The sequence below is a fragment of the Acanthaster planci genome, linkage group LG20 (assembly GCF_054643075.1).
Source record: "Acanthaster planci isolate LZ-2023a linkage group LG20, COTS_SCS, whole genome shotgun sequence".
Classification (NCBI taxonomy): Eukaryota; Metazoa; Echinodermata; class Asteroidea; order Valvatida; family Acanthasteridae; genus Acanthaster; species Acanthaster planci.
The window spans coordinates 5,799,283-5,821,854 of record NC_141796.1 but is presented as its reverse complement, the minus strand read 5'-3'; the positions used below and the strand labels follow the sequence as shown (position 1 = coordinate 5,821,854).

Sequence of the window (22,572 nt, the reverse complement as noted above, 5' to 3'; positions counted from 1 at the left end):
AGTTTTGTCGCAAAATTGTGGTGCTGTTGCCAAGAATGGAGAAAGAAGGGGAATGGAAAGGAGAGGTCATGTAGGTGGCAGGTTAGTCAATCAGTTCACCATGACACGCATGAAATTTGCCAGCAGACTGCCAGCACATTTCATGATGGCACCACCCATTTCAAATGGCCTAACAATGCCCGTAATAGTGCAGCAGTGCTGGATGAAACACCTGTCTCGGCAGCGGTAAAGTAACACGGTGTTCTCTGCCATTCATATTGACTGCTTCATAAAAACTCAACGACACATGACAACTTTCCACCACTGCCGTTGCATTGAAAATGTCCAAACCAAAAATTGGTAAAGAAATATTTCCAACTTTTGCATGTGCAGTCACTGACTGTAACACCTGCCGTTACAACATATGACAGATTGGAACCAGCCAGACAACTGCTGCAAGTGTCAATGGTTAAGTACTCAAGATGGGCACTAGTGATCAGCTGGGTTCCAGCTCCTCCTCAGGGAGATTGGAAATGGTTTCCCCAAAAGCCTTCCAAATTCTTGGCACATGGTGCTTATCCAAGAAAGCAACCAATTAAAATTGGATTTTGGTTTATTTCCCTACACCACAATAAGAAAAATAACAAAGCACTGTTATTTATAGAAAAATTAAGGTTGAAAGATGGGTAACAATAAATGAAGACACAGCTGAACCCAAAATGTTCCAACAAATGAGAAATGCCACGAAACAGGAATTCTTTTCTGAAAATGGTGAACACGGCTCCAACGTTTCTGTAATTTTCACCAATTTCATTATCAAAAAAAGCCAAATAGAATGAAGCCAAGTGGCTATGCCGTGCCTCCTTCCTGCAAACAAGTCTGTATAATTTGATGTCTTGTGCACTGTGTTTTCAGTCTACACTGGCGCCAAAGGTACCAGTATGGGAGTGTGAGACATGAATGCACAGTACATACACACACATCCTTGTTTGTTCACAAAGCATGATGGAGGTCTCAGGAGAGCAGACTTCATCAGTGTTGGCAAAATGCAGCCAATCAGTCGGATCCGTGGAAAAACACTGTTGTTCCAAGCACATACACAAGCCAGTAATTTGTTAGAGGGGGATAAAAAAGAAACACCCGGGGGAGGAGGGGGCTTTCATCCTCAAGGCAAACAAAATCCTTCTTATTGATGGACTGGTGACTGACCAGCAAATCCAAACACTGCTCTGGGAGGGATGTGAACCCAGGTCAATGAAATCTAAGCTGGCTGACTGGTCAGTGCACTTCAGGATGGCTATTTAAATGCACAGAGTCTTCTGTCAATGCAAACTGCGCAAGTGCCAGTGGACGTTCAGTGTACATGTACATGTCCTTTTTGTAACAGCACACTGAATGTATATGAGACTACGACTCACATACGTGAATGTACATGTACCCAACACACACACACAGGCATTATCAGGATTTTTTCCGGGGGGGGAGGGGCAAAGCACTCGATCATCAGCAACAAACTAATAGCGGTAAGCCATTAAGAATACCAAAAGGGCATCAGCTTCAAGGTTTTCACGAGCAAACTGGTAAATTTGGTCCTCTTTCGTCTTTTCCCGCATGTCTATTTGCCTTTAATATCCTTTTTTTGTATTATCAATTTTTTTGGGGGGGGGGGAGAGAGCCCCCCATGCCCACGAGAGTAAAAGCCATTCCATAGATCAAGGGTCCGTGATATGACAAAAAGTGGATTTTCCTAAACTGTCTCAGCAGTATACATGTCACTTTGATTGAAGCCTCATCATTCATGTTGATAACCCCCTCTCCATTTGCTTCCCTTTCAACCTGCTGACTGTGAATACACGTAGAATAGTTTGCACTTTGGAATGTGTGTGAGGCCATGCTTAAAGTGTCCACCACTGCACTGTGTGCTAGTGACAGAAATTTCAGCAATGTAGTGATCCTGTCAGGTTTAGGACAAGGTCACATGCCAATTGGGTTTGGGGTCTTGAGTCGCATTTTAAGGGTTTTAAATGAATTCTGTAAAGAACCATAGATGTACAAATTAAAGTTCAGTTGAGATGCACTTGAAAATACCGACTTTGTGAAATAACATGTGCCCTAAGTGGCTACGTGCCGCAGCATCTCAGAGTTACAAAACTGTGATGATCCGATAAGTGTCAAAACAATCTCCATTAAATGACAACCAAGGATCAGCATTTGTCAAGCCCCACTTTGCAAGGGAGTGTAGTCGTGGGACAACTCCATCATGGAATACTACCATTACAAAGTAACAGTACTAAATTTACAATTTGTTTGTGTTTCATAAATACAGCAGCCTGCTACTGCAACAGTTAAACTGTACACGTACATTGTACGTGTCACATGATGCTATTCTTACGGTGGCTGAATAATCGCTACCCAAACTGGTAGGCCTACATGCTCATAAGAATATGCTGAACATGTATCGGTGCAGTGTCATGCAAAGCTTTGTGTCTGGTAAAGTCAATGCAAGGAAGTAATTCTTTATTCTCCGACAGTCTGAATGCATGAAGGCACCCCGTGCAACAAATGCCAATGGATGTATGGCTGAGTGTCTCCATCACGTAATCCATCCTGAAAAAAAACAAACCTAAATACAAAGCGAAACATAGCAAAAAACCATGTGCTGGATTACGGGGCAACTGAGCTGTGTGGCATTCACGGGGAAACAATGCCCAGGACGTGGGCCAGAACGCATGGGGCCAGAACCGCCAGCTTTTGAAAACTGCGCATACATGTAGCTTTACGAGCAGCTGAAGTGACTTTCAGAATGTCAGCTTGATTGCCTTTTTGAGTTGAGCGTCTGACTGGTTTTTTTTTTTGTCTCTTGACAAACAATCCAATCACCATTACGGCTGGCAGGTGTCTGTGCTGTGCCCTGTAGCACGCAGCATCCTTTTGATAGCGAATAACATGCACATGTTCCTGATCTGTCATCTGCTCTTTTAGCCACCTTAATGTTACAAAAAGTCGTGAACCAACAGCACACAAGTTTGCAAAACAGGAACACGTCGATGATAATACATAATGCAACTTTTTTTTTTTTTTTTAAACAATTTTTCTGTTTCAAAAAGCTTTCCAATGCAGTAAATGCACCCATGTCCCAAGGATTTCACACATGAAGTCTTGAGAAACGTGTTAACAGAAGGCAGGTTTTCTTAAACAAGAATCAGCTCACAAACATCAAAAGAGGGAAACAAAGGAGACAAACAAACCAACAAAATGGCACCATGTTTACTTGTCAAGGTGATAAATTGAAGACAATGCAGTTCACAACACAATGAAAGGCAGTGCAACAAAACACAACGTAATGTGACAACACAAAATGCAACGCAACACAATGCAATGCAACACAACACCACACCACACAACAAAGTGGGTAATGGACTGAGAAAACCTCAGAGTTTTCCCAAATTAATCACTGTCTTTCCCTCTTTTTTGAAACAATGACCAAATTAACACAGCGCAAATACAGAAAAGGTATACAAAAACAGAGAAAGGTGGAAGGAAACTCTGAACGTGATAAAGTGCCTTCTTCCTAGCCACAGCGCTTGAAAGATGTTACAACATTCACTGCTGCAAAACACAGGGCGGGCTTGTTTCACATAAATGTGCCCATATAAAGATGCATCAAGCCAATGCTCTGTTACCATGCGGACACAATAGCTTTCACATAGAAATTGCAACCTTTTTATTCTGCAGAGATTTCAACTGGATTTCACTAAGTGGTCCAAGACACAAACTCCGACAACAGTGGTTTAACGACAGGACAAACATGTCCATTAGTGGTGAGCAGGTAGCCCCGGGGACTTTGCCAGCAACTCAGAGATTTGTATTATGCCAATTTATCTTTGGAAGTCTGTTGTTTGCCACTATTCTGAAACAGCGCATGGCATGAAGATTGGAAGTGTGCCAAAACGATTGGAAGGAGGCACAATTCTGCAATTGGATGGTAATCTTAAGCAGTCCCCTAGATAATCAGGTTTGAGAGGGCACAAACTGAAAAAACTGAACCAAGCGAGCAAAACAAATCAAAAGCTTTTAAAACAAAACACAATGAAATAAAACAAATGAATATAGACACTGTGAACTGAAATAAAAAGGAGAAAAAATTAAAAGGGCAATAAAAGCCAAACAGGGCAACAAATGCAAGATGCTGTAAAAAAAATTAAAAATAAAACACACCTGTAAAAAGCCCAAAGCTTTGGCCTTATCCCTCAGATAATCTATGAAAGCTTACTTAATTTTTTGGTTCCCCAGAAACAGTTTTGGCCCTGTTTCCTAAAATCTGGTTCTGGATCTGCACTTGGAATGAAGTCACTAAAACCATCCTTGGAGTTTCTCAATATGACTGAGAAGCAACAAGTGCTTTTTGTTGCCAAGTAACGTCCCGTTTTGCCAAGCCATGTCCAACTGCTTTATATTTGGCAAAAGTCACTACAAAGAAGGCCCTTATACAGATCAACGACAAGTTTTCAATGGGTAATTCCAGAAAGAAGGGGTCCATTTTTGGGGGGTCCCTCTCACATCTGACATGATTTTGTAAGTTCAAAACACATTTTCTTATTTCCAAGAGTGATGAATTAATGCAAATTACCTGCCAAACAAATAGTAATAGTTTGAAATTAATTATTTCCATGTCAAATAATAAAGGTCAGATGTAACAGGGACACGAAAATGCTACACTTTTGGACCTCTAATTTCTGGCCCAGCCATAGTGGTTAGGAAGTGCTCCTTCACAGAGCTTTCACGCTGCCACCTGTGAAATATTTGACTAGATGCACATCACCAACACACTGCCATAAAAGGCTTATGTATAGTACAATGCACCTGTATCTAACGTCACTAACTAAGGAAAAATACCAGTAGATTCCATCACGAATTTCATGGATTAGAAACAACACAGAACTAACTGTAACAGAGTCTGTGGTAAAGGTATTTTTACTGAATTTCTGCTTGAGCGAAAAATGGATTTTGAATGGGGGGATTGGGTTTGGGAGGAGGGGGGTGGGATGTTATTCAGTGAGGTTCAATGCCTCAACTGCCAGTCTTCTGTTTATCAAGGTAAGAAGGGCTCTCAGTCCTCTCTTGAGGTTTGATCCCCGCACGCAGCACCCTGCAGGGCATTTACAGGCCTTGAACCTGGCACCTTTAGTAGGTCACAGCTGCCACCGTTGGGGTAGTGGAGGGGAGGAGGGTTGGATGAATCCCAGGATAATATGTGTGGTAACACCCCTGCAAACACTTGTGGGTAACATGACACTGACAAATATTCTACTTTTTGTCGTGTGTGTGCGTGCTTGTGTGTATTTCGTATGATGTTAAGCCGGGTTGAATGAGGTTAAAAGTCGAAAGCCGGTTCAGTTTATTGGACCGGTAATCAGCCAATGGGATTGGCTGTGAAGTAACAAGAGACAAAGGGAAGCAGGCGATCTGTTTGGACACAAAAATAAGACAAAACAAAACAAAAAAACACCCCCCCAAAAAAACTAAGTTGATTGGATCAATTAACTTTTTTTAGTGAGCTTCTGCATGTGGATGGAAACAACAGTGACAATTTTATTATTGATTGATGACAGGTGTCTCTTGAATATCTTGTTGCAAAGTTTTCTGTCCGTTTTTCATGAAGGTCGGAAAGTGAAATACAGTATGATATTTAGAAAAGAGAAAACACAAAATGGAAATCAAAACATGGAAAAGCAAAAGTATTCAAATTCTTCGGTTTTTTCTTGCCTCGAAGGGAAATTAGCACAATGTACATGTATATCCTGAATGCTGACAACTTTGCTAGATTAAATTTCAAAGGAATTTTAAGTAAAAGTGAACAGTATGAACGTACAGCCCACAGCGCAATGTAATGACACGTACTGCCCACAGCGCAGTCTAATGACACATTCTGTATTCAAGGCCATGTACCCACATACACTTGAAACGGCAGTGCTTTTTGACAGCACCATACCCTGTACCCATGACAAAATCATGATTGCAATAATTACAAGTGTCATGATGCCCGCTGTGAACTTAATGTGAGTAAGCTGTCACTTCTGTATTCCTGACAGCTTACCAGTAACACATACGTACATGTACAGTGTACATGTGTGTTCAATGTATTCATTCATTGGGTGTTTGCAGGTGGTGCGCAGGCGTCACTCTGGGAAATCATCGGCCTGTTTAAAGTGGATCCAGATCGGGATTAGTGATCCGAAGTTGGTTCACCAACACCAGATCCAGCCTCACGGATGGTGCGAACCGGCATTGGGATCACTGATCGAGATCGGGATCCAAGTGAAACAAACAGCCCCTGTTATGCCATGTCCGTGATGTCAACTGCACTCCATGTATGTACATCATCAACGGGAAACAGTAGGGGAACATGCTCACAAGGGTTAGGTACATTAACTGCTGAAACCCAGACAGACAAATAACCGAGGGAAAGTTTGTGGCAGGTACATCTCATTACTTTCTGAGTGCAAGCAGGTGTAGCGAAAAGGGGTCTTTCTCCCAGGCCTCAGGATTGTGGCTGGCTATTGCATCATCTTGGAATCCAGGGTAAAAACGTGATCAGCCTTGAGTGCTGGAACCCATTGAAAAATGCACATTTGTTGATAGGCGACCTTGTATCATGATGTTCATGTTGACTGGCAATCAATGCATCGTTGGCTGGATTTTCCAGCAATCCTGGTTGGCCAGATGAACAACATGGAGGGCCTACGCAAAATTTCAGGGTTGTCCAAAATACCACAGCACACAGGCACAAAATCATTACATATTTAGAATGGATACTCTTTTGTTGGTGTAGCTTAGGAAACTCAGAGAAAGCACTCATTTAGTACACTGTGAATGCTCATTAAAGCAGGATTTTCATTGGTTTCCTTGAGTATTCCCATTTGCACTGCTGTAAGTGCAGATAACCCTAAACCAACAACATTTCTGCAACTGTTTTTAGAGGCCTTTTACAAGTCAAACAAAAATTTGCTAGCATCTGTCAACTGCATGGTACCGGTGAGAATAATTGGGAAATGTTAAAAGAGTTTGTAACAGACAGTTATGGCCCAACCAGCATAAACATGACCCCAAGCTGCCATGGCAACTTTGGGGTTGAATGCCTTTTAAAGGATCTTTCTTAAAGTTAAATCCATAAAGCCAATAGTGTTTTTCACCCACTTAATGTCCATTTTCATCGGGATGCCAAACAGAGTGCTAAATGTCCATCAAAAAGAGAGCTCTATTTGCTCTTTCTAATGTAAATTTTCAACAAAAGTACCACAGAAAAAAATGGCCTTATGACTCATTTTGCCAGATCCAGTCAACACTGATCTCCAAAGGCTCAGAATACTAGTACCAGCATCATATAAGCTATAAAACTCTGAAAAGTCTACAGAGGATACCGGTAAATTGTCTCTCTTTGAATCTGGGCAATTGAACAGTAACGGAATGAACATACTGCACTGACACATTTTGACACACAAATCAGGTGTCAATGTGTAAATACTTCCAGCCAAAACTTGACGTTGCTCTTTCAACTTGCTCAAATATCCTTTGACCTCGCTAAGTATGAATGTTTAGGAGGCTGGTTGATGGAATGATGCTAAATGAATAATATAGCATTATCACAGAATTCTCCTGAAAATGAAACATTCCAGAAAACTTAACCTGCCAACTGGAAGATGCCTGTCATACCTCCACCTTTAGTTTTTTTACTAGCCTGTTGGGCAAATTAAGTTACTTTTTTTCACAAACCTGCAGGAATTTTCACTAGCCCACTGCGCATTTCAGCCAAACTAACATTTTGATTGGCTTTTTTTTCAACTTTGTTACTTTAACCATTTCTGTGGAGCCATGCTGGCAAGTTTGAAATTGATAAAAGTGAGGGGATTCAAAACTGATAACACATGCAATCAAAATTCACAACAGCTGTAGCCTCGGTTTCATTCTTCTTTACAAATAAGACAGACAGCAGTTTCAAACAGGAACGTCAAGTTACAAAGAATGCATTTACTAGCCTGCAGCAGTTTTTCCAAGAATTTGTATGCCAGGGTCTGGTGCTAAAGTCAATCCAGGCCTGATACCTGAACATATACAAGTAAATGCCAAGGAACTGTCCTTTAAGATCCAAGTGGATGTTAACACTGCATGGCAGGTTTCAGTCCAGAAGTACACTTGTACTTCCACAGGAAATTGATCCTCTTTCCCCAGAAGGCAAGGTGCTGCACGACCTCTTCCTCTGCCCCCCCAATAAAAGGGCAATTCTACTTGAAAATTAGATAAAAATGAAACGCTTCGTGACACTGGGTTGCTGTTAAACTGTACAGCAGATGTGCGGTGCGCATCACGTGCAAGTAAATTTCTGGAAGATACATGTACGTGTATACTCCAGCTCAGCAGTGCCGACAAAGACAGATCCAAAACTGATTTTGTGGCCTTTCTGAGGATTGAGGCTATCATTCAACATACTAAGTTTTTAAACACCCAGAACTCTATTTTCAGCTGGATTTTTGTTGATGTTTTCCTAGACGGTTCCAACCCCAAAATGCCTCTGAGGCTGTTTTTTTTTTGGGGGGGGGGCTTTTGTGTGCACCTGGTTTAGTCAATTAAAGGTTCATCTGTGTTACATGGACTTGTCTGCTTGGTTCTGATGTCCATATTAGGTGTGTAAAACACATGCAGCAAAACACTGGCAACTTGAATTTTGATAAAAACAATAAATAAACAAACAATCTGTGTAATTGTATCTCGAATGTGTGGTCATTACAGCAAGTCCAGGTGACCTTAGAGGAAATAGTGACCACAGGAATGTCCTCTGTCTGATTCGAAGGGGGGGAAGGAAGAAGACGAGGAAGGGAGAGGGGAACATGTGATCCCATTGCCTGTCATTATACATGTACGTGTATGTGGATTTACATGTATAAACGGCTGTAATTGGGTTGCGACATGAGGTTCTGTATGACGTAGTGTGTGATGCCACTTTGTTCCAAAAGAGTGGGTTTGTAGTGTGTGGGGATGCAAAAATTAATCTGAAAGTGGCTTTTTTTCAATACATGAGCTTCGAGGTGACAAGAAAAACAGCAGATAAAGGTACAGATGATTATTTCCTGTATAAAAATCACATGTACATGTAAACTTTGACTTTCTTATCTGAAGTTGTCACAACTCTCTCCAAGTGGCTCTGAGTTTATATCGTGAACAGCACCACCTAGAATTGGCTTTATGCATGCTTTTCTTCTTTTCATTTCTTCACCTCAAGGTTGGATATACTACAGTCTACCATTTTTTGACATAAATCTTTGCGTGGCGTTGAACTCTGCAAGGTCGTTTTGGCTACAGGGGTTGGATAGTAGAGGGCAGACGGGGCAGTGCTCCAAAGCGGTCTGCTTCTTCACATTCACAGGTGGTTAACTGGTCCAGTCTCGTAACCCTATCTGTTCAGAGCAACCCTGGATTGTCCCGTTCTTGTTCTCAGACAGGGTTCAGTGTCTTCCACTGGGCCCAAGGTGCACCTGAGCCAGGAGGGAGTTTTTCGGGAGGCAGAACTCCAATGTCAACTGGAGGAGGTTCATTCTGGAGCTTTTCCATCCAGAGCTGGAGTCTGGTTTCTTCCCGGGAATTTTCTGTCAGGGGCTGGATGTGGCTGATGAAAGCTTCTTCTTCACTTTAGTCATGGGGGGGGTTGATGTCCATGAAGGAGCCAAGAAAAAAGTTCAAGACGCCCAGACAAGCCTACTTCACTTGAACCTTCTGCGAAATGTTTTCCCCTAAACCCTACCCCGAGACACAAAGCACCAGAAACAGCTTTAAAAGCGCCAAGACTTGAGTTGTCTGACCCCAAAGGTTTACCAGAGTACATTCTGAAAAAGGTCACCCTGACTTACCATACCTGTACATGCACAGGTACCTGAACCAACACATCAACTCAAAGTGACTTGACTTTCAGTAACAGCCTTTCTGGCCTCTTTCAGTACCTGTCTGCCAATATTGAAAACGTGCATGTGTGACATGTCTTCTTGGTAACACAAGTGCGCACATGTGCCTTACTTGAGTCAAATAGAACCAGACGGCAGGTTTTCTAGCGTGTCGCCCCATTCGGGGAAAAAAGTGGCCCCCAAACCCCGAAAACACCAACACTGAACATGTTTCACTTCAAAAAGTTGAATCCCAAGACTTGTTGGCAACATCTGTGTCCGGGTGTTGCAAAAGTTAACGTTGAGTGTGTCAGAAATGACTAGTTGGGTCCACAAACTCAGGCTGGAAAAGTGTACCAATTTACAAGCTTACTAATGCCAAATTCAGGACCTCAGGCAGATACATGTACTGTACTGGGCCTCCTGGGCCTCCATTTTATCCATTTTTGCAGAGTTTGGAAAAAAAAATTGGAGAAAACAAATTTTAGTTAATAAAACTTTCCTGCTACAAAAACAGAACAGCACTACTCAGTGCTTTTTAGTCTCCTCTAGGGAATATTTAGCACTCTCTACATGTGTGGAGTAAATAGAGTCTACTGAAACCATCAAATCCAAAGTTGGATGAAATTTCATCCAATCCATTTCCAAATGGCAACAGCCTGAATTCATACCAAGCGAAATCTGTGTTCATTTCTGTACTGCGTGTCACTCACGTGTGGACAATGTATATTCGGTTTCCACAACTTGTCAAAAACTTTCACTTGAGGCATGATCACTCACTATTTCAAGAACCAGGGTATCCTGAGAAGTTCTCTGAACATCAACACACTGTTTCAAAGTACATGTACACGTACATGTATGTATGTGTAGGCCTAGCATGCCAGAAGAGTCCAATGATTTGTTTCTGTCAAAAGATTTTGTTTCTGTGAAGAGTGAAAAAAGAAGAAATTACCACAGTTCTTCTTCTAAATATAGAATTTGACTTTGGAACAAACTTTGAAGCATGTGCACGACTGAGACACTTGTTATTAAACAAACCTACCATATCCATCCCACATTGCAGGGGCAGGTATGTTCATGCTCCTTACTTACATGGAGTTGGTGCGCATGCGTATTGAATCCCACTACAGCCAGAAGCCAGTGAAATGGTTCCTGACTCAGGCAGGTGGGGCCCCCAAAGTAACCAATCAACCTCAAGCTCAAATGTAGTTGTTTGCCCCTTATTTCCATACCAATTGCAATTTAAACACTCAAAGTCCCTTTTGCTACATGTACCTTGCACACAATCAAATCTATTTTCTGCCAAATCTTTGCCCGTCTTTGTGACGTATCTCCAAAGTAACAGAGTCACAAGTTGGAAGTGAAGCCAACATTTTAGAGGGGATTTTTTTTCAGTTTTGCCAGGTTTTCCCTGACATTTCTCTACTTGTGAATAGTGAGGAATATCATGAACGCTCTAATGAGAAAGTATGCAAGAAGGAAACTGTATGAATGAGAATGGACAGTTTTTTGTGCCTTTTAGTCGGGCAATTCAAAGTCATTGTACATACTAGTGCAACGCAGTAAAAGTCAACTCGTACCGCCTCGTATCCAGTTGTGTATGCGTGTACGCCATACCCAAAATCCGGACATCTCATTTTTGACCTCTGCCGAAATTTGAATTTCTGACAAATGGCTCCCAATCTTGAACAAATGAACTGGTGGATACAAATAACAAAAGTCTGAAAATTGGGCAATAAGTAAGGTGAAAAATACGAAAAATGACAAAAATGGGTCCCAATGAAAAACGAAGTGAATTTTTAAAAAAGGTTTTCTACCTAGAATAAACTTTTTTGTTCATAAAAGTTACCAGTCTTTCATGTGGCATCAAAGTTATTTGAAGGTAAACCGAACAAAATTGCGAAAATGAGACACAAAGTTAGGTGAAAAAACACATCATTTTTTCATAATTAATCTTTGTCGTAAAACTGACATTTTTCACTTCTTTGATTATTTTCAGGAGATCTTTGTTACTAGAAGCTATTACATGTAAGTATTACCATTTGATAGATTCCTGACAATTTATTCACACACAAGGTCTTCAAGGGAAATGGCAGTATATATCCCTCACATGGGTCACCACAGATATGCCCGTCTGCTCAAATAATTTTTCAGGTCGCCGACCATATGTAACAATATGGGCGTTTCACAAGAGTTTGTGATGTGCGGCCCAATTATACTGAGCGAAATTTGTCAACCCAATGTGCATTTGGAAACGGTCGACAAATTTCGCACGTTGTCATTGGCCAACGTGTTGCAAACTCTTGGAGGCGCCACAAATGGCCATGAATACCTGCGTTTTGCGCTGGGTTCATTTTGTACAATAAGGGCACCAAAGCGTGGCAAAATTAAAATGGTTACAGGGACCATGCAATAGAAATGTTTCACTAGATCCTTGAAATTGAATGTTTGTGTTTCAATTAAACACAGTTTTTGTTTTGTCAGTTTTATGGGTATTTTGGGGCCTACATGGTTTTATACAATGTAGATTTACATATTCATGAGCAAAACTGCAATGTAATCAGATGAACCTCAATGTTGCAATGACACATGCCCAAAATATTACTAGATTTTTTTACATGTACTTTGCTACTGAAGATTGCCATTTCCTTTGGCAATTTATTGCTGTACATTTATAAACTTATAAATATAAAATGTATAAATTGTAAGTCCATCACATCCCTGCAAATCCTTGTAAGACCATCATATGTCCTTGCAAGTCCATCACATGTCCCTTCAAGTCCATCACATGTCCCTGCAAGTCCATGTAAGTCCATCACATGTCCCTGTAAGTCCATCACATGTTCATCACAAGTTATTCAGTCTCAAGCCAATTCACAAGCTACATGTATTCAAATGAGCTGTGGCTAAAACATTCTTTTGTCATAGTTTGCCCTGTTACTTATGACTGGCCTTTTGAAGGGACCTGTGACTGGACTTGTGAAAGGACTTGTAAAGGGACTTGTGATGGACTCGAATACAACATTGGTACTGGTACCTGTTGGTAAGCCTTATTCTGAAGGTAATATGCCAAAGCCTTTGCCACAATCAGGGGACAATGTCTGTTGTCAGGAAAGTTGAAAGCAGGCCATGGGTCACCTATCTTTCAACATGTGAGATGTCCCCACAGCTACAGAACGAGTGCACAAAGGTAGGCCCTCACCACATTATGAGGAAGTATTTTATTGTTGGGCACATCCGGACAGAGTTGCGGAGACATTTCTCTGTCCTCACAATAATTCTAGTCCCCACAAAATCAGTGTAACGACGAGCGTGTGTCCCCTCAAGTAGGTGTGTACTGGTGCCCTACTTTCTACATTTAGTGTCCCCACCATCTTTGGGCCTCAATAATGGTAATTCTGAAGTACTGAATATTCACGGTCCCCACAATTTAAAGCACCTGCAAACATGTTCCCCATACTGGACCACCATCTTCCCTGCAGCAGTCACCATTCACAGGCAGGATACCGTAACCTGCACTGGAGTAGGTATACCGTACACTGCTTTATGAACTTGGGTATTAAACCGCAACGCACACGCACAGTATCCAATTTCACCCATCTTGTCAGTTGGTCCTATTTCAGTAACATGAGTCACATTGGAGATCTGACACCTCCAAAGTGAATTACCTGAGCTCTGTGAGAGTTTTTGCCAAACCAGATGGGTGTGATCAGGGCCTAGATTATCCAGTAGGGTCCAATCAAAAGAATGTGAATGTAACTCAGGGCTGCATGGTCCCCTGCCCCCCCCCCCCCCCAAGATCCACATCCACCACCATTACCCCAGACATGTGCTTGGTTGGTAACCGTACAAAGAATATTTACAATCATATACTGAATATTTAAATACTTGATCAGATCCAAGGTGACTGAAGAATACACAAATACCAAAATATATCCAAAAATGCCCATTCCTCAATCAGTCACCATCGCTGCCCAATCCCACACGGCCCAACAAAATCCCCACCAACCCAGGAAATCCCCGTCCCACACTGACAAATTCCTATCTCAACCTATTCCATTTCCAGTCTAATCCATCACATCTCCATTTGGACGGACAGATGGAAATTGGAATTACATTGGCTGGCACTGCTTCGCAGCTTCCTGAAAAATAGAATGGGGGGTCTTCTGGTGGTCATGTTGCATAAAATACGGGAACCATAGTACCCAATTTACATTTACATCTACCGATACATGTAAAGCCTGGTTTCCATATGATCATTTGTAACGCAAACAGAGCAAAAGACGTGAAGACGCAGACACAAATGGGAGAGACGGCGCATGAGGACTTTTCACACCAAAACCAGAAACAAAGTGGCGTCAGAAACTCCATGATTTTTCGTGGAAAATGTGCTTTTAGATGGACTGTACCATCTCTGCTCCAGTTTCATGTATTTCATTATTGGCCAGCTATTCAGTTGATCACTGTGGTGTAATACTTAAGTATTCATGAGAAAATGGGCAAAATTTGTGGAACTAAGCAAGAGGGGCATTGTTGCACATCGGTCATACCAGCATGTGTGTTTGTATTTGGATACCACGGCCTCCTCGACGCAGACAGTAGGCAAAGTTGAACCTGGCTCGATCAACTTTGCCGATCGTTTGCGGGCTGGTTTGCGTTTGTCTGTGTTGTTGGAGAAACCTCCATTTGGCATGTTTCCATATATCCAGGTTGCAGTTTGCACCTTGATTGTGTTGCTCTCTGCGTTTCTTACGTCGACATGCAAACTGAGCTTGTATAAGTCCAAGGATACTGCGGTAACCGTAAAATACAAAGAATAACAAGAAGTACACGACAAAACACCACACTGTTGGGTCCTGTGAAGTTATGCAAAGCAAAATGGTGAATTGGATTAGAATTAACCTCGGAAACACTTTTTGAGATGGCAACCCTGGATGTCGGTTTAAGCCCTTGGGAGTAAATTATACAGCAAGAAACTCCCAAACCAGACGACAAACTTCATTCTGACTAAGCAGTCTGAAACGAACCATGAGAACGGCTCCCCCCCCAAGTCTTACATAAGTATGTACGTGTACTCATGTACACTCTACATGTACGGGCATCACCAAGGTCATGCATGATTAACACGGCCAGAATAATAACAGCCAGTTGCAGATGAGATTTCCAGACCAAAAAAAAAAAATCTAGGGGAAATGAAATGTTCAGTCTATTTGATTTCTTCCATGGCACTTACCTGTGGTGTTGTCATTACGACAAACATGCGCGATATGTGGTGATGACATGAATAAACAAATGACCTTAGGTATTTACTCGGGGAGCCTTGGGCCGTTTTCCAATGCCCAACTCCGTCTCAGGCTTTGTATAGGAAGCCAATCCTTGATTGTGGGCCAGAAGCGTAAAACTTAAATTGAAGTACTCTAATATGTTTGGCTCTTTTGCATCTTACTTGACGTTTTGAGGCACTATCAGACTTACTTTTGCGCTTACAACCTGAACGTCGGGAAGTAAAAACAAACAGTTGAAGCCTGAGACGGAGCCTAAGTCGAGTATTGGAAAACAGCCCTGATCTGGCCAAGAGGTCCTTTGAATAACATGTTAAATTTGCAACAACGTGGTGCCCAAACTGCAGCACAGCATTTCAAGCCTTTCTTTTACAGAACTTGACTTCAGCTAAATTGCAACATAGGCGACAAGTTTTCTGAACTAGTTTTTTGCATCGTTCCACTAATCTGCCTCCATGTTTTGACACTGTGTTGTTGCATACTTCCCCCAAGCAACCGGCTTGGGCCATTCTAATATATTGCAGTCCAATTTCAGGATGATCAATGTCCCCCGCGAGTGAAAAAGAGTTCTAGAAGCATTTTAAAACTGGCTTCACTTGTCTTTGTTACTTTGCTGCACAAAACACAATAACACAAAATGAAAACAAAACAGATGATTGAGAGCGATTTCACTGCACACACTCCACATATTGACCAATCGCAGCTTACTGTTCAGATCCATGTGTGACTTCAGGTCCCCGCAGTTTTGGACTCGGTGTGGTACCTTCAGCTTCCCCTTTAAGAAGTCGTCAAACTCCTCCTGTATCAAGGAAGGGTTGGGGGAACAAAGGATACATTTTAATGAGGGGTATTGAGCAAATGTAAAAAGAGTTGACTGCTATGACGTGCGAGTGAGTGTCAATATATATAACTGCCTATATTAAGCCATGTGTGGGTTAAAAGTACCACTTTGGAGCGGTAAAAAACTGTGACAGGCATATTAACACTCTAGAGTATTACCACATATGGGCATAGTGACCTTTCCCTACTGATATAGCAAGATTTGTCCAAATTCAATTTTAAATATCTCAAGCTGGCAGGACGAATTTCAAATTCCATTGGTACAAATGTGTTTCAGAACTTGTAGTTTATGTCTGTAGGTTTTTTTTTTCACAGCCAATCAAACTTTTGCAACTGAAATTTTTTGTTAGTATTTTTGTCCCATATGCTGCAAGGTCTATGAAAAGTACCCAATAACATGAAAACACCTATACAATATCAGTTGCAGGCTGTTAGAACAAGCCCTGTGATTGGTCAAATTGTGCGACATTTGTGACGTAATACGCTGTCCAAATATGGCAATACTCCAGACTGATTAAAGTACTAGTCCAGTACTTTAAATCAGAAACAACTTTTCAGACAATCTGCTCCAAGCGGAACAAGAGAGGTTTTTTTTTTGGGTACTCACCGCACAGGCGCGCCACGAGGCATGCAACTATATGCACGTATGACGTAGAGCACGCTGAATACGCGTAACTGATTTACTCTGGCATGTGTGGCCTTTGAGTACACGCACAACGCATGCAAGAACCCGCTTGTAACCCCCTGTCTTTATTTTCACTGATTGGGGGTGCACTTCAGCTCGGGGCGGATACCATCAGAATGCAATATTTTTCGACTGAGCAACCGCATGTACCTGAGATGTTGGCTTGTGGTTACACCGTGGAATCAAAGGACGGCCAGAGCATCCTGGCCGAAACGTTGAGTCAACACTCACAGGTTCTCCTAAGAACCACACCTCTTCCAAAAAAGTGACTGATTCCATGGTGTACCCACAACTTCCACCACGCAAAGCTTCAAATCTTACTTGCATGTACATGTACCTGTACATGAAATTGGGTCCTGACCAAAAATGGCAGGCCAAAAATCCACTTTTTTTATTTGAACTTTGATCAACCCAAACCTATGCAGATTCTAACACAATCTTCCTGAAAGGAAGATATAATCTTTTTTAACTACCAATTTTAAAATCACTGTTCAATGCAAATCTTCCAATTGTCTTCACTTAGGTTACGGTTAAGATTGAATGTTAAACCTAGCTGAAGTATCATATACTGTACAACGTCTACGGGATGTTTTGGACAAAAATACGGAAAAAACCCCAAAACAGACAACCCCCCCTGCTTTCCTGCAATTTGCAGAAAAGTCATATTACCAAACCCCTTGCAAAAAAGCAAGCACGCAAAGAATATTTGCATGGTACTTTGCTTGGATGAGGTCTACTGTAGTTTCCTAAGGTACATGGTACCAACCAAGGTTGCATCCTCTAGTTATGTTCTTATGGCAATGCAGGGCTGGTTGCAGGAAATTGTGTGGCTACAGACTTTCATACTCGTGTTTTTATTGGGCATTAAAAAACTAATTACAGTTCAGCCTGTGCTGATACCTAGTCCATCAAAACAAGCAGTACATTAAAAAACAAGCGAGCTATTTGAATAGCCAATACCAAATTTGCTGGGAACTTCACTGCCCGGCTACAAGCACCTGTACCTATGTCAGCATAATTATTTTGCTCCCTTTTGTAATGTACATGTACATTGTAGGTAGTTTTTATCTGCAAGATCCCCATACCTGGTTAGTCTCATCCTGTCATAATGACTGTTCTTTAAACAAACAAACTTGCCAAATTTCAGCAGAAAAAGCTTCTGCTTAATTTCAAGGTAGACGATGGTTGCAAAAAACATTTGCTGAGGTTAGTTCTACATGATCTGGTATGATACATGAACAGTCTTGAGGTTGACAACAAGAAACCTCAGACAGACACCACATGCACATGTACATACCATACAAATACATCAGATCCATGTACATGTGCCCGATATGTCAGCCAAGAGATTCAGACAAACTGAAATCCTGTTGTAACATCTTATGTTTTTCCCCATTTTATTTTCACATTTGTCAGCTTAGGATGTCAAAAGTACCTGATATGCAGCCCATCATGTTTTTTTTTTCAAATTCTGGACAGTCAACCCCTTTCAGTTTGTTTTTTTCACTCCCAACTTACATGTACATATACATGCATACTCCAGAAGAAAGAGCTCATTAAGGGCAATGACTGCACATATAGATTTAGGGCACACAGCGTAATGCAAGCAACTGCACAAGCATTCACCTTCCTGCTGCTGTAATCGTCAAACACAGTCAAAAATTCCTTCCACTTGATTTGCCTCAGTACACAGACACATATGGGAAATTTGACTTGTTTTGACTGTTATGAAATAGCGTATTTTGTTCCTAATGAACTGAGCTTTCCAGTTGTAGTGAACATTTTGTTGGCCAGTCTTAGCCAAACTCGTACAAAGTCTTTGATCACTGATGTATTGGATGAAGGAGAATAAAATTACAAACTTTGCATGGATAATGGACAGTGTATCAAAATTTAAAACGTTTATTTATGATGGCAAAAGCCGGTCTAATATCAGGGATTTTTCTCTCTCTATTTCCTAGTCACAGCGATAATTTGTATTTAATTGCAAGAAAAATTATATGTACTGCTAGGATATTACTAGCCTCGCTTGACCGGCTAAGATGCAGGCAGTAATCAGGCATTTTTGGAATGTTTTCTACTATTCATCTGACTCGGCGGCGATCATCACTGAACACTTTGAAGTGCCTGAGTTGGAACTCCTTCTGTGTCCTTCCTTTATGGTCATGCCTACAGGTGCTGTATTTGTGACTACAAACATATACAGGTACCTGTATAGAAATGTACATGTACTTGTTCCGCAGTTGTGGGGACATTCACTCCTCGTTACGGCGATTTTGTAAGGACCCCCCAAAAAAGTTTGGGAACAGAGAAATGCCAATTTTGTAATTCACTCAGCGTCCAAGTGGTCTGGTCTTTTTCTCACAACTCATTCACTGCACGTTCTACAATTTGTCCAGATCACTGTGCGTTCTCAATATAACTGAAATGCACATGCTGGAAATTGAAGGGTAAGACACACACTGTATAAATGCCGAACTGAATTAAAAAACATATGAAAATGTGGTGTGACCAAGTTAAAAAAAAACACTGTACAAGTTTATACAATGTCCGTGTACTTCACTGTCAGCTAATGAACACTTTCAGCCAACATGGACGCCTGACATGCCTGATGCAATCTGGCACAACGAGCAAAAAGCTTAGACAGAGACCCCGTCAGCAGGGAAACAAATCCATGCAAAATGCCCTCTCAATCGGCGGGGGTGGGAGGAGTATTACAAAAAAAGACAGAAAAGGCAGCAGACTGCTTAGAGTAATAAGGCAGAGAAAAATCCCCCGATGGATGACAGAATCTGTAATCCTGTCATACATGTATATGCCCTCCCCTCCTCTTCTCGGCCAATGAACCCAGTCATCATGACTGCTACCGGGGTACACTGCAAAACAGGGCATGTACCCGGTACGGTACGATATGATTGCCAATGACTGTTAACCATGGTTTGACCAACGTCACTCCAACAACGCAGGGCTAGATTCGTCTAGTTGACTATTTGGAACCGGACCCATAGGCATAATGAACCAACTGGTTACCAACAATCTTCTTCCATAGTATGTGTAAACAGGGAACCACTGATGTGAAAGTAATTGCGCAAGACGACAGCAAACATGAACACTGCAAGAAATGCAACAGATGGGGACAAGACAGCGACGTTGGAATTTTACAGAAATGGTTTGACTTCAGTCACTCAATTGTAAAAGCCAGCTCACACGTTAGGAGAACGCAAAAATATTCGAATTTGACATTGCGAAGCATTTGCAGCATATCCGCTTCAAAATGGGTTCATCTTAATCCAAAGCACGACAATTTGATCCGTCGTCACAAATTGGCATTCAAGTTTGCTTTCCAACCATACATGTACATAATCCAGCCCCAACTTCACTGCCTGAGCACTGTGGTAATAAGCAATAAACCAGTGGTTGAACAATAATTTGTGTACTAATTTCTCCCCAGGTGCCCACACAGGAATGCAAACCCACACACTCTATAATCAGCACAACTTCAGGGGAAAAAAAGCACAATTTTTTTTTTCTGATGAGCTCTTTGCTTGTTTGACAAGTCCCAGTGTATCTTTCTCCACAATCAACCAACTGTGGCACATCCCTGACGGAAGTACCTGCCCATGAACTCAAGAAGAAATCGCAGGCCCCTTGGGGACTTCTGAAGTTAAAGTCTCCATCTCCTCTGATTAGAAACCAATGACATGAATGGCTAGCATACCCATGTAAGAACCACACCCCGCCACCATGGAAAGAAGAGGGCAGGCATGCAGCCAAAGACTTCCGCTTTCAATTGTGGGCACTCTGGAAAATCTCTGCCTGCTCCAAAATGGGAGAAAATGCATGCAGCTTTGATGAATAGGGTGTGAAAAGAGTACAGGAGAACAGGATCTGTAAAGCGTTGTTTCCCCCATGAGAGACACCCAATGATAACACCACCAGAGGTGGCCTCTAGCAACATGCATCCCTCCTGTTTTCAAAATGTCACATCCCACATCACAGCAGTCAACAATGAATCACTGTTACTTGCCATACCTCTGTCTTGGATACTGTCCATTTATTGGCCCAAAATGATCACATGACAGGGTGATATATCCACATATCACACTCAACGTGAGATATTGCATTCTGCTGATAGTGTGTGCACGCATGTGCGTGAGACAGAAAAGCTTCAGGAAGTTTGAGAGTGAAAGTTTCCAGTCCTTAAGTCAGTTTTGCATGGTACCCATGATATGTTTTGTGCATAGGCTACCAGGGAATTCAACCAATAATCGCACTCGTAATAACAGACTTCTTCCCGACCCTGCAGCGTACCGGTATAAGGTAATGCAGGGACCGGTAACCAGACAATACATGTACTCACTGGTATCGCACTACCGATAGTTCCACATTAAAGTTTACCCAATTAAAGAAAGTGAGGGAACAGTGCATTTGCAGACGTTATCATTTACCGGTACATGTATGTCTGTTAGTTCAATTTATTGTACAGTTTGACAGTATGGTAGACCTATCGCCTTCTGAAACTCGGAGCTTTTGGACAAATTCCTTAACCCTCAGGTGTTCACGATGTCATATGCCACACCACAGCTGTCAACAATTGTTAAATGTCAGTACTTTTATCAGCCTCACATAATGACCATCTGTAAATGTTGACATTCCTGTCTTGTGAGTAGGCCTACCCAAGGACACAAATACGTATATTTTTCATGGATGGGGTGTGGTATAGAACTCATAATAAATGTACCGTGCTGGTACGTATCATTAACACAACTTAATAGACCGTATTCGTGGCGTCGCCAATTTCAGTCGTATTTCTGAGCATACGGTATAATTTTGAAACTGTTAATGGGATGGTACCAGGTGATTTCGGGGGTCGGAATGAAATCGTAGAACATAGTGGGGTTCTCTGAATTTAACATTTTCAAATCAATACACTACGTTGGGGAATACGACTGAAATTGGGGACGCCGCGAATACGGTCAATTACAATTTCTTTTTAGCCACATGTACATATTCCCCTACATGTACATGTACGGTGCACGTACATGTACATGCTTCAAGCCAGTTGACCAGACCTGTCGTAGTCTTTCCTGAGGTCAGACATTACCACACAATACCAGTATATTAAAAAGGTCTACGAGCCCTTGGTTCATTTAAATTCTTATCTATTATTTGGTGATGCCTGACCTCAGGAAGGAGTATGACAGGTTGGCAGGTATGGTTGACATACACATTTGCATAGTGACTGTACACACCTACACACATATCCACGTACCATACTGGTAGGTACATCATATTCCATGTACATGGAATGTATTTGCAATCTACCTGATAACAGCAGTTTCTATCTCCGATGTATCGGTACAGGCACTGTCTGCTACAAATTCCAAGTGTGCGTGGAGGCATTATGAGTGAGTGCCGTTCCATCAATGACTTTCTGCAACCTTGGCTAACCCCCCCATTGTCTAACTTCTTTGCCAAGGCGACGTGGCCTAAAGCGCCATCGTTTACGCACTGATTTGCCCGTGTTCAGCCCGGTCCGGAAATGTAAAAAAATCCCACCTTCTCCCACCCTCCCCTCACCAAATGACCCCAAAGTCGGGCCAGCTTGCAAAGATAGCAAACCCAATTTAACAGGCCACTGGCCTGGATGTGAACGTATTTCGCTGCGACGTTATCCTCCAAAGAAACAGTTCTGTCTGCACAATTTGAGACGCCCTTGTTTGGACTGCCTGGTCAAGAACCCTCTGATCTAGGTTTTTCCTATATGTACCTCCCCCCCCGGCCCCACAGGCAAGGACTGTCTAATATGAGATATTTTTCAAGCTTTCTTTTAAACGCTTTACATTTCACTTTC

The 22,572-nt window shown here is 41.9% G+C and overlaps 1 protein-coding gene across 2 annotated transcripts in view; it reads right to left on the bottom strand.

Moving 5' to 3' along the window:
- Positions 1–22,572, bottom strand: part of LOC110977980 (oxysterols receptor LXR-alpha-like) — an 80,093-nt gene that overhangs the window by 13,519 nt on the left and 44,002 nt on the right. For both annotated transcript variants that reach the window (XM_022232562.2, XM_022232563.2), the window contains exon 6: positions 15,902–15,992. In XM_022232562.2, coding sequence (XP_022088254.1) covers positions 15,902–15,992 — 91 coding nt within the window. The remainder of the gene's footprint in view (positions 1–15,901; positions 15,993–22,572) is intronic.